Genomic DNA, 12,866 nt, shown 5'->3' with positions numbered 1-12,866 from the left:
GTCTTTAGCCCACACTTTCCCTCTGAACTCACTTATATGCAGCTGCTACTTCCGTATCTCTCCTTGATTGTATAATAGATCTCTCAACCTTAATATATCCAAAATGGAACTAACTAAATAGATGTGGTCATGTTATACCCCTTAAACCTGCTACTCTAGTAGTGTCTCCATGTTAGTTAATTCTTTCCCTGTACTTGTTCCAAATCTTGTCACTCTTGAATATCACACCCCCATCTCATATTTTGTATCTAATATTGTCTGAAATATACTTAGAATATAGTCACTTTCACCACCTCTCTCACCTCTACCTAGATCAAAGCCACCATCAGTTTCTTACCTGGATTACTCTGGTAGTCTCCTCTCTGGTCTCCCTCTAATGAGTCTCTCTTCTAATGAGTCTGTTGTCATCACAGCTTGCTAAAATTTAGATCGTGTTGCTCCTTTGTTTATAATCTCTCAACAACCTTCCATCTCACTCTTGCGTAAAACCTGAAATTCTTACAATGGCCTACATAGCCCTACATGATCTAGCCCTTAGTTATGTTCTGACCCTAGTTCCTACTATTCTCCCTTACACTGACCTGCTTCCTTTTTTTTTTTTAGGTACTAGGTATGCTCCTGCTTTAAGGCCTTTTACTTATACTTACTTCCACTCTGTCCAAAATGCAGAACTCCACATATATTTTAAGCCACATTTATTCTGATCTGTAATTGAGGCTAATTTTTGAAACTTAACGTGTAATCAGTGTATTTCTGCAAGTTCGATTTTTAAAAAAGTAGTGAGTAATAATGTATATATAAAATACCTTTGTATGTTTCACTAGCATTATCATAAAGAGACCCTAATTTAATAATATTGAGTATCTTGTAAAGTTTTTATATAGAAATTTCTAAATGAGATAGGAATCTGTGAGAATGCTCACCTCTGAGATTCTATAAAATGCAGTGATCCTGATTTGGAAAGCATTTGTGAAACTAGGTGAATTTCTCAAGAGTCTCCTAGAAGAATAAATAAATAACAAAGAATTGGAACCCAGCAGTCGAGTAGTGGTAATCTTTAGATTTTTCCACATCCTTTTTTCCATAAAAGGAGTTGATGTTGGTATTATACAGGCCATAGAAATAGCCTCAGTGTAGGTTTCTTTTTCCTTACCTGCAGCATATACTTTATACTGATTTTTCCTGTGGTGGGGGGAGGATAAGTGAGTGAGAATCGTTGTTATATTTGCTGTAAATGTTTCTGCATTTCAGATGATATTTCTATAAAGGAGAAACCTGCCGGAAAAAGTAAAGAGAAGAAAGTAGTCAAGCCAGTACGAAAAGTCCAAAAAGTAGCACAGTTATCAGGTACAGAATGCAAAACAGGTTAGTTTTCTCAATAACATGTCCATCCCTTTTTAAAAAAAAATTTTTTTGTAATTATACTTTAAGTTCTGGGATACATGTGCAGAACGTGCAGGTTTGTTGCATAGATATACACATGCCATGGTGGTTTGCTGCACCCATGAACCCGTCATCTACATTTAGTATTTCTCCTAATGCTATCCCTCCTCTGGCCCCCATCCCCCAACGGGCCCCGGTGTGTGATGTTCCCCTCCCTGTGTCCATTTTTCTCATTGTTCAACTCCCACTTCTGGTGAGAACATGTGATGTTTGGTTTTCTGTTCCTGTCTTAGTTTGCTGAGAATGATGGTTTCCAGCTTCATCCATGTCCCTGCAAAGGACATAAACTCATCATTTTATATGGCTGCATAGTATTTCATGGTATATATGTGCTACGTTTTCTTTATCCAGTCTGTCATTAATGGGCATTTGGGTTGCTTCCAAGTCTTGCTATTGTGAATAGTGCTGCAATAAATATACATGTGCATGTGTCTTTATAGTAGAATGATTTATAATCCTTTGGGTACATACCCAGTATGGGATTGCTGGATCAAATGTCATTTCTTGTTCTAGATCTTTGAGGAATTGCCGCACTGTCTTCCACAATGGTTGAACTAATTTACACTCCCACCAACAGTGTAGAGAAGCATTTCTTTTTCTCCACATCCTCTCCAGCATCTGTTGTTTCCTGACTTTTTAATGATCGCCATTCTAACTGGCATGAGATGGTATCTCATTGTGGTTTTGATTTGCATTTCTCTAATGACCAGTGATGATGAGCTTTTTTTCGTATGTTTATTGGCTGCATAAATGTCTTCTTTTGAGAAGTGTCTGTTCATATTCTTTGCCCACTTTTTGATGGAGTTGTTTTTTTTTCTTGTAAATTTGTTTAAGTTCCTTGTAGATTCTGGATATTAGCCCTTTGTCAGATGGATAGATTTCAAAGATTTTCTCCCATTCTGTAGGTTGCCTGTTCACTCTGATGATAGTTTATTTTGCTCTGCAGAAGCTCCTTAGTTGAGTTAGATCCCATTTGTCAACTGTGGTTTTTGTTGCCATTGCTTTTGGTGTTTTAATCATGAAGTCTTTGTTCATACCTATGTCCTGAATGGTGTTGCTTAGGTTTTCTTCTAGGGTTTTTATGGTTTTAGGAATTACATTTAAGTCTTTAATCCATCCTTGTATAAAGTTACATACTACTGTTAGCAAATGTTCTCATTGTTTGGCACATGTAAAAATTTAATACATTTATGTATCATTGTGTGTGTGGGTGGGGGTTGTTAAGGTGTAATTGACATAAACTGGACATATTTAGAATGTGTAGTTTGATACATTTTCATAATTTTATACATCCATGAAACCATTTGTTCACCATATGTTCATCAAGATACTGAACACATCTGTCATCCCCTCAATATTTTTCTATGATTATTTTTAATAAGAGTTAACCAGATTAAAGGTAATTTTTATGTGGTGAACTTTTCTATACAAGGGGATTGTTTCTGACTGTCACTAATTCCTTTGACTTATTCTCAAGAGAATAAATTTTGCACGTCAGAACTATGATGTTTCATACTAGTATTGTTCAGGTGGAACTCTGAATAGCTCAGGAATGGACAAAAGAATTCTCTAGTTCCATGACATTTTGGCCCTCATCCAAAGTGCCCCGATTTATAACTAGCTTTGTTCCTTTAGTAAATGAGCTAATTTTAGTGTTCCTTGGTTTTCCCATATGTAGAAAGGGAAAGCAGTATTATTTATCCCACAGGGTTGTTGTGAAAACTAGGAGTTAATACCCAAAAGCACTCATTATAATGCCTGGCATATGATAAGCACTCTACTGTTAGTATGATTCTGTTAATAATAGTAATTATTATTTCTGGCTATATTGAAACTGGCTATTTGGAATGTCATATTCATCTCAGTAATTTGGGCCAAGAGAATGGAGAAAGTTGGGACCTGTCACTTTTGGTCTGGAGACATTCTAAATTAATTAATTCATTATACAAATATTAATATTTTTGAGTATTTGTTATGTGAGGCACTGTGCTGTACTAAACTTAGACAATATATTGATAAGCAAGATGCATCTAGCCCCTGCCTTCATGGAGCTTATAGTCTTGTCAGGAAATAGTAGATATGTTATTACAATAAAGTATGATGAGTGCTGCGGTAAGAGGTGACAAGGTGTTATGAGAACATCAGGGCAAAACTGATGGGGTACTGGTTTTTGATCAGACATCTATTTTTCTAGTCAAACAATCAGTAGAATGGCAGGTAATACATTTTGTGACACTCATTGTTAACTTTAGGTGTCAGAGTGACAGTGGCTATATACAGATAAAAAAATAAAATGTTATAATAAAGTTATCTGAGCATTAACAAATACATTTTATTTATTTATTTTTGAGACAGAGTCTTGCTCTGTCACCCAAGCTGGTGTACAGTGGCATAATCTTGGCTCACTACAACCTCTGCCTTTTAGGTTCAAGTGATTCTTGTGTCTCAGCTTCCCAGGTAGCTGGGATTACAGGCATGTGTCACCATGCCCAGCTAAGTTTTGTGTTTTTAGTAGAGACAGAGTTTTGCCATGTTGGCCAGGCTGGTCTTGAACTCCTGGCCTCAAGCAATCCACCTGCCTTAGCCTCCCAAAGTGCTGGAATTATAGGTGTGAGCCACCATGCCTAGCCAATAATTACATTTTTAAAAAGTATTAGGTTTCATGTGGCATTATTAACATTATGTAATACTGTTGCCAGAGGCATAGTTTGAAATGAAGCACAGGGACCACTAATACTTATGAATGCTAATATTGGATTGTATTCATCCAGTTTTGTGGTAGGCTAATTCTCATGTATGTACTGTGACAGTGAGCTAGAGAGTCATTAAATGTGCTAATGCGGTATTAATAGTTTATGTAGTGAAAATCCTGTTTTTTTTTTAACCAATGACTCTGTAACTGTTCCAGAAAGTTAGCATTTAGAAATAACCACTCAGCATATTCAGATGCCAACATGTATAAATAACTACCCAGTGTATTCATGGTTGCTTGTTTTTGATTCAGAAAATCAGGCTGAAATTAAAGAGAAGTCTGTTTTCTCATTTTACGTAAGAACATAAAGTTTCTTATAAATAGATTGAGCAACGTACTTAAAACCCTTTAAATATTTTAGATAGACTGTATAAGGTAATAATAAGGTGCAAAAACATTTATAAAGTAAACAGCACACATTATAACACACCTTTTTATAATTGATGTTTTTACTAAAATGATGCTTCTGTTTAAACTTGTAAATTAAAGCCCTTTTTAAGGAAATTCTAAATGGAATGTCTTTTATTATAACGACAATAAAATAGCATCACAGACAGCTGGAAAAATAGAAGAAAACAGATAAACCCACTTTCCAGACTTCAATAAAGAAACTAGTATTATTTTCTATGTTTCCTTATATTCATTTTAAAATCATAATAGTATGTGATGGTAATCACTGTATATATACTTTTTTTGTATATGTAAAATTTCATATTTTTTGTTAACATCTTTTCACAAGAACATTTCTATTGTTTCTTATGAAAATTGTCATTTTTAATGGTCATACAATATTCTAGTAGAAACAGTAACTGTTCACATTCTTCAGTATTTAGTTACTTCTGATACTATAAAAACGATAGTCAACATTTTCATTTATTTTTTTCTTTTAGGTTATTTATATTGTATAAATTTCTGTTTATTGGATTATTGATCAAGGGGAATGAATACTGTTGGGGTCCCTGGACATGTAATCCCATGTTTGCCTTTTTTTTTTTTTTTAAAGAAACTATGCCCAATTATATTTCAGCAAGTAATATATAAGCAGAATGATTTTATTATAATTTTACCAGCATCGACTATTAATGTAAAAATGTTTAAAATAATTTAACTAGGCTTGAAGTGCTACTGCATTATTTTCATTGTCATTCTATTTATTCCTTCCTTTATTTTCTTTCTTTTTTTGTGTTCTGTTCCTTTATTTTCTTTTCTCGTTTAATTTCCTTTCTTCCTTCCCTCCCTCCCTCCCTCCCTCCCTCCCTCCCTCCCTCCCTTCCTTCCTTCCTTCCTTCCTTTCTTTCCTTCTTTCCCTTCTTTCCTTTCTTTTCTATTTCACTCAGTTGCCCAGGCTGGAATGCAGCGGCATGATCATAGCTGACTGTATCCTTGAACTCCTAGGTTCAAGTGATCCTCCTACTTCAGCCTCCTGAGTAGCTGGAACTACAAGCATGCGTCACTGTACCCAGCTAATTTTTTTTAATCTTAATTATTTGTAGAGACAGGGTCTTGTTATGTTTCCCAAGCTGAATTCGAACTCCTAACCCAAAGCAGTCCTCCTGCCTCAGCTTCTCAAGGTGCTGGGATTACAGGCATGAGCCACCATGCCCAGCCTCTATTTCTTATATTATTTTGCATTTAAACACTTTTATTCCATGTTTATTTTTTAGTTTCTATTTTGAAAACAGTCTTTTATTTCATTGTTTTTTTTAAGTCACTGTCTATTTTGAGATGATTGCTTAATTTTTAGTTTCTTACAGTCCAAAGCTAGTAGATGAAAATCTTTTTTTTTCTCTTGGTAAACAGCTATATTTATTGAAACACACTTATTTTTTATGAATTTTATGATGAGGGCCATTTAAAATGATTGTACTTTTTAAATGTTACTGTTTTGTACATAGAAAAGTAGTATATACTTTTGGTACATATCTGTAAAATACAATGCCTGTAATCCAAGCACTTTGGAGGCCAAGGCGGGCGGATCACCTGAGGTTGGGAGTTCAAGACCAGCCTGACCAACATGGTGAAACCCCATCTTTAAATAAAATAAAATAAAAAATAAAAGACCTGGTGCTTTCCAGGTTGACAGTTCCTGTAATACTGTCCCCCTTCAAAAGTAATCACTGTTAACTCTGTAATATGTTTCCTCAAAATTTTTTACATGTTTTTTGACTTTTTTTTTCCAGCAAACCAAACACTTGTCTGTTAAGACATATTTTTGTTCTGTCAAATTTGCTGCCTTAGTTCTTTTTTTTTTTTGAAATGGAGTTTTGCTCTGTTGCCCAGGCTAGAATGTGGTGGGATGCAGTCTCGGCTCATTGCAACCTCTGCTTCCTGGGTTCAAGCGATTCTCCTGTCTTAGCCTTCCTAGTAGCTGGGATTACAGGTACCCACCACCACTTCTGGCTAATTTTTTGTAGTTTTAGTACAGTTGGGTTTGGCTACGTTGGCCAGGCTGGTCTTGTGCCTTAGTTGTTAAGGTTTAAGAATCATTATTTGGTACTTAACTTTCAAAGCATTTTACACTTATTTCAGATATGTGGGTAAATCAAGATATAAACAAATGGTTAACTGACTTGGGCACCTTAAGGTTTAAAAATATCATTATATTGTAAATCTTTTGACCTTGGCAGATGAGCATAAGATTAATAATAAAACCTGTGTGGTTGAGTCGATATACTTCTTAGAATTAAAATTTAAGTTTTAAATTCAGTGCAATGTATTTGTTTTAGGTAGTAGTCATCTTATAAGTACATCTTCTTGGCGAGATGGACAAAAATTGGTAAAGAAGATTCTGGGACCTGCACCCAGAATGGAGCAAAAAGAGCGAAGAACAGCATCAAGTGACAGAGGTGGAAGAGAAAGAACTGCTAAATGTGGTAAGTAGCTATAATTAAAATTGTTGAGAAAACAGTTAATTGATATTAAGTACTTAGAGGATGAAAAAGTACTCTTTAAGAATGTGTTAGGATTTTGCTTTATAATTTTGAATGTAGATAAAAAAAGAAAAAATGTTCTATTGGGCTTGTTTGTGGATAATATCTGCATGTAGGTGTTATGTTCATGTTTATGAAGAATTTGGTTTATGCTGTATTAATGACATTTAGCTGTCATTGTGAATATGAAAGCATTATTTTAATGAAATCATATGAGACTTTTAGGGATATTGGAGAGAATCAAGTCCAATCTGGTTCATCCCAACATATTCAAGCAAACATGGAAAACATTCACAAGGTTGAATTTTTTTATTTGACAGATTAGGAAACAGGCTCCAAAAGAGAAGTGATTTTTCCCAAGGTTGTATAGTCAGTGGGGGCTAGATTTGGTGGTGGAACTGTTCGGTTTGACCCTCAAGTTCACTGTTTTTCTCCTATCAAAGTTTCTTGAGTAAGTGCTATTTCAAATAACTGATTACTTTTTCATGAACACTAAATTTTGGAAATGAAATATAAATACTCATATTCCAGTTTTATTTTTCAGCAGCCAAATTTTGTTTCAGTTTAATTTGAACTTCTGGAATGGATTCAGTAAGATGCAGTTGCAACTATTAATTTGGCATATAGAAGTCAATATACACATATATAATTCTTTGTATTTCAGCCTCTTCACTTTTATCTAGCTTGTAAATACCCTCATGTGTATTCTCAGTCTCAAGCCACGTTACCAAATATTTAGATGATAAAATAATTTTTTTCTGTATATTTATGTTTTTTCATCCTTCACGGAAGAGTTGTAGAGGCTTATTCAACAAATATTTACTGAGTGCCCACTATATAGTAGGCACTACTCTAATCTCTAGGGTTTCAGAATAAGCAAAATAGATCAAATTATCTGGCCCTGTAGAAGAAGCATTCTAGTAAAAGGAATCAGTATGTTCTTCATATGTTTCTTGCTAAATTTTGCCTTTTTTCTCTGGAAATAGGGTCAGATACACAAAATTTTAAAAATATTTCAGCATTTGTTTTACAGATGTTTAAAAATGTAAATGCGATCAGATGAGAGACCAGTTTTAATCTTTTCCTCATATCAACAGGAAATGTAAATTAAAGTTTCAGAAATCCTTTGATAAACTTATCTGAACATAGCTCCATTTCATGTAATTATGAAATGGGTTAGTGTTACAGAATTTTCAGAAAAACTGACACTTTGAGTGCCATTATTATTTAGCATATGCAGTCTGGTTTTTGCAGAGCTTCGAAAAATATCTTTTTTAAGATTATTAAGATATTTCCATTTCCTTGCTTCTCATTGGGATGCCTTCCACTAAAAATATTGTTGACTTTTTTTTTTAACAGCCTTTTGAGGGCTTGTGGAAAGAGGGAAATAGTAACATTAAATATGTGTATGAGAGATAAATCAAAATGCTAAATATTCATATCAATTGTAAGAGCTATCTTCTTTTCCCCGAAATATTTAAAAATGTTTAAAAAAAAAACCCAAGGAAATATAGTTTTTCAGAAGATTGAGATCCTTCTTTTACTACTAAAAAGGGAGGTTTTCTTTCCTTTTATAATATTCTTCAGAAGACTATAGAATATTTGATTTTGAGTTTAAGATAAAGTAAAATGCTCTAATTTTCTTGTTAATGCAGTTAAATCTTAGGAATGAATATAGAATTTCAATATGTCACTAACAGTTCATACTTTGCAGGGGGTCACATTGGAAGAGCAGAATCTGATCCCAGGTTGGACGTTTTAAATAGACATCTTCAACGAAACTCAGAACGTTCGAGAAGTAAATCTCGGTCTGAAAATAATATAAAGAAACTAGCTTCATCTCTTCCAGATAATAAACAGGAGGAAAATACTGCCTTAAATAAGGACTTTTTACCTGTTGAAATTCGTGGCATTCTTGATGACCTGCAGCTGGATTCTACAGCTCACACTGCAAAGCAAGATTCTGGAGAGGTACAGAATCAGAAGTCATCAGCACCAGTACACGCTCCTAGGAGTCATAGCCCAGTAAAAAGAAAACCTGACAAAATAACAGCTAATGAAGAGCACCCTGTTATTTCCAAAAGGCGCCACTATGACACAGATGAGGTACGACAGTACATTGTTAGGCAGCAGGAGGAAAGGAAGAGAAAGCAAAATGAAGAGAAGAAGGCTCAAAAGGAGGCTACGGAACAGAAAAACAAACGATTACAAGAGCTCTACCGGAAACAGAAAGAAGCCTTTACTAAAGTAAAAAATGTGCCTCCTTCTGAGCCATCAGCAACTAGGCGACTACAGGAAACTTACTCCAAATTGCTACTAGAAAAGACCTTGCTTGAAGAGCCATCTCATCAGCTTGTTACACAGGAAACACAGGTAATAGTAGTGACATATTCAAAGGAGAGTCATTCATGATTAGGAAACACTTATTTGCTGTAGTATTTAAAAATTACTCATCGTTCCTAGTATGCTCAGATAATATTTATAATAATCGTGGCCTTCATGAAATGTATGAAATAGGAAGAGTAATGAATGTGATAAATATGATCGAAAATAAAAGCTGAATTAAGCATTTGCTATAGTGATTGTTACTGATTTCTTTTCCTCTCATCATTGCTATTAGTTACATCCCTGCATAGTTTTTATTGTAGTACTGAGCAAATACAGTTGACCATTTGAACAATGTGGGGGTTGGGGTGCCAATCCCTGTGCAGTTGAAAATCCACATATAACTTTTGATTATCCAAAAACTAAACTACTAATACCCAACTATTGACCGGAAGCCTTACTGATAACATGTTGATTAACACATATTTTATATGTTATCTATATTATACACTGTATTCTTGCAGTGAAATAAGCTAAATAAAATGTTATTAAAAAATCATAAGGAAGAGAAACTGTGTTGACTATTCTTTAAGTGGAAGTGGATCATCAGGGTCTTCATCCTTGTCATCTTCATGTTGAAGAGGAGGAGTTGGTCTTGCTGTCTCAGGGGTGGCAGAGGTGAAAGAGGTAGAGGTGGAAGGGGAGGCAGGAAGTGTGCACCACCATGCCTGGGAAATTGTTTATTTTTTGTAGAGACAGAGTTTCACTCTGCTGCCCACACTGGTCTTGAACACCTGGACTCAAATGATCCTCCCACCTCGGCCTCCCAAAGTGCCTGGCTCCTTGTTGAATTTTAGATGGTGTTTTGCTATTAGTAGTGTTTGTTTTTTAAGACCAAATAAATTTGAATTGGTTTCATTTGAGAAAAAGAACCCTACATTTATGATTTTTGCAAAGCTGAGGTGACTTAATATTTATCTTAGGTACTACCTGAATATATCTTTGTGATAGAACTCATATAAATTTGATGTCCTTTTCTCCTAGGCCAGACCAGGGTATCAGCCATCTGGAGAATCTGACAAAGAAAACAAAGTACAGGAACGTCCCCCAAGTGCATCTTCTAGTAGTGACATGTCTCTTTCAGAACCTCCACAGCCTCTTGCAAGGTAAAAGGGGAAGAATAAAGATGATTAAGATTCTTTCTTTTTATGAAATTTAGTGGAGTGGTCTATGTTCAGTGAATTTTGTTGACTGACCTTTGTGAACAAGAGGGCAGAGAGGTTTATTTAGAAATTGGTTCATATCTTCTGATGGATATTTAAGCATAGTGCACATCTGTACTTACTGTATACCCTAGGCTAATTGTTCAAATTTTACCTGCGCTTTAATGTAAATGTCAGTTTTTTTTTAAGTTGGAAGCACTCTTGCCTTCTGTGAACTAAACAATGAAAGTGTGTTGGATGAATGAATGACAGTGAAATTTTAAGGTGTTTGTGGCTAATAATTTTCAAAAGGGATTTCCATATCCACTGCTATTTAAAATTTCTTCTTATGTCTAAGAACAATTTATCCATCCTACTTTCAAGAGCTATCTTTGGATATGCTTGTGAACATATTAATAAGGACTAGGAAGGTATCTGATTTGATTTCAGATCGTCAACATACTTTACCTTAAATTTTCTTAAGAAATTTTTTTTGTTGTAATATATTGTTTGCAATAAAGCAAACAAAAAAACTATGTGAGTTTGGAAGTAAAGGTGATATTTAGATTACATGGTTATAAATTATACTTTGTAATAACCATTTTGGAAAGGGAAAGATTTTTCAACTCTTTGAGAATGCATAAGTAGAAATCAAAATCACTATCCAATTTTGGGTTAATACACATGGTTCTTTTTTGGGGGTTGGTGGAAGGGTGGGGAAGACAGGGTTTGCCTCTGTTGGCCAGACTAGAGTGCAGTGGCACAATCTTGGTTCATTGCAACCTCCGCCTCCCAGGCGCAAGCGATTCTCCTGCCCCAACCTCCCGAGCAGCTGGGATTACAGGTATGCGCCACTGCTGCCTGGCTAATTTTTGTTTTTTTTTAGTAGAGACTGGGTTTCACCATATTGGCCAGGCTGGTCTTGAACTCCTGACCTCAAGTGATCCACTGCCTTAGCCTCCCAAAGTGCTGGGATTACAGGCGTGAGCCCAGCCCATGTGATCCTTTTTTTTTTCTTTTTCTTTAAAAAAACAATTTTTCTTTTTTCCTAGATGCTCTGAATCAGCAGATCCTTTTTTTTTTTTTCTTTTTTTTTTTTTTTACCCCATGTCCCTAGAATAATACTATCAATAAAAATAGCTAGCCTTTATTAGTGTTTCTTAGTTTCCAGGCAATGATGTAAGTACTCTGCATATATTGTCTTATTTAATCCTTGTAATTCCTTGAGTTAGGCACTGTTATTCCTGTTTTACAGAAGACGTAATTGAGGCCTAGAGAGTTTTCTCAAAGGTTAAATCATTAATGATAGAGATAGGTTTTAATTTAACCAGTGTGACTCTAGAAGCCTGTGCTTTAACTACTCTGCATACTAATTCCCAAAAGTGAAATGTTTCATACAATTCACTTAAGGTTCTAAATACATTTAAAACTTTGTATAAATAAACTTAAAATTTTGTTTTGAGTTTGAATGCTTTTAGTTATTTATTTACTTATTTTTCTAAGTGTCATCTCTGGAGGGGATTGAATGCTTTTAAATAGGTGATACTCTGTAGTTCATCTCAGTCCCATTATTGTTGTTAGATATACCTCCCTATATTAATGTCTCAATTTTTACCTTTCTCTGAATTTTCTTCTAATTCTGAACAAGTTATCTAATATTAAAAGCAAACCAAACACAAACAAATCTAGTATTAGACCACATACTACCTTGTACCAGTTCCTCACTTTTCTTTTAATATCAAACTTCTTTGACTTGTGATGTCTAATTACTGTGTCTACTTTTTTGCTACCCAATTCCTGAGATTCCCCATTCCTGTTAATAGTTGTAGCATAACTATGTTTAAAGCATGTTACTTTTTGCTTAAAATGTTGGCATTTCTTTTCCTTGCACTTCATATCCTATTATTCTGTGTTAGCTACCTGGAAAACTCCAGATTACATATCTGACTTTGAAAACTGAAGATTCAGCTCAACAATCACTTTCTTTGGCTTGCAGAGTTAATTGCTTCCTGATCTATACTCTACTGAACTTTTAAAATCTTTGTTTTAGCATTTGTGGTGTCTTATTTTAGCTGTTTATTAGTCTTTCATCCCTGCTAGATCTTGCGATCCTAAAGTGTAAGGATTATGCCTTTTTAATTTTTTTAAATTTGGAAACAGGGTCTTGCTTTTTCACGCAGGCTGGAGTGCAGTGGCATGATCAGAGCTCACTGC

General features: G+C 34.8%; 1 protein-coding gene across 37 annotated transcripts in view; it reads left to right on the top strand.

Annotated features, from left to right (window-relative positions):
- The window catches only part of CEP350 (centrosomal protein 350), a 155,825-nt gene that overhangs the window by 41,527 nt on the left and 101,432 nt on the right, over positions 1 to 12,866 (top strand). For 29 of the 37 annotated variants that reach the window (XM_078356183.1, XM_078356181.1, XM_017966031.5 and 26 more), the window contains 4 exons: positions 1,252 to 1,365; positions 6,922 to 7,068; positions 8,840 to 9,498; positions 10,495 to 10,616. In XM_078356183.1, the coding sequence (XP_078212309.1) occupies positions 1,252 to 1,365; positions 6,922 to 7,068; positions 8,840 to 9,498; positions 10,495 to 10,616 (1,042 nt within the window). The remainder of the gene's footprint in view (positions 1 to 1,251; positions 1,366 to 6,921; positions 7,069 to 8,839; positions 9,499 to 10,494; positions 10,617 to 12,866) is intronic. The other 8 variants (XM_078356184.1, XM_078356180.1, XM_078356189.1 and 5 more) reach the window with 1 other exon arrangement.

The sequence above is a fragment of the Callithrix jacchus genome, chromosome 18, assembly GCF_049354715.1.
Source record: "Callithrix jacchus isolate 240 chromosome 18, calJac240_pri, whole genome shotgun sequence".
NCBI lineage: Eukaryota > Metazoa > Chordata > Mammalia > Primates > Cebidae > Callithrix > Callithrix jacchus.
The sequence above is the reverse complement of the archived record's forward strand: the minus strand, read 5'-3'. Positions and strand labels throughout refer to the sequence as shown.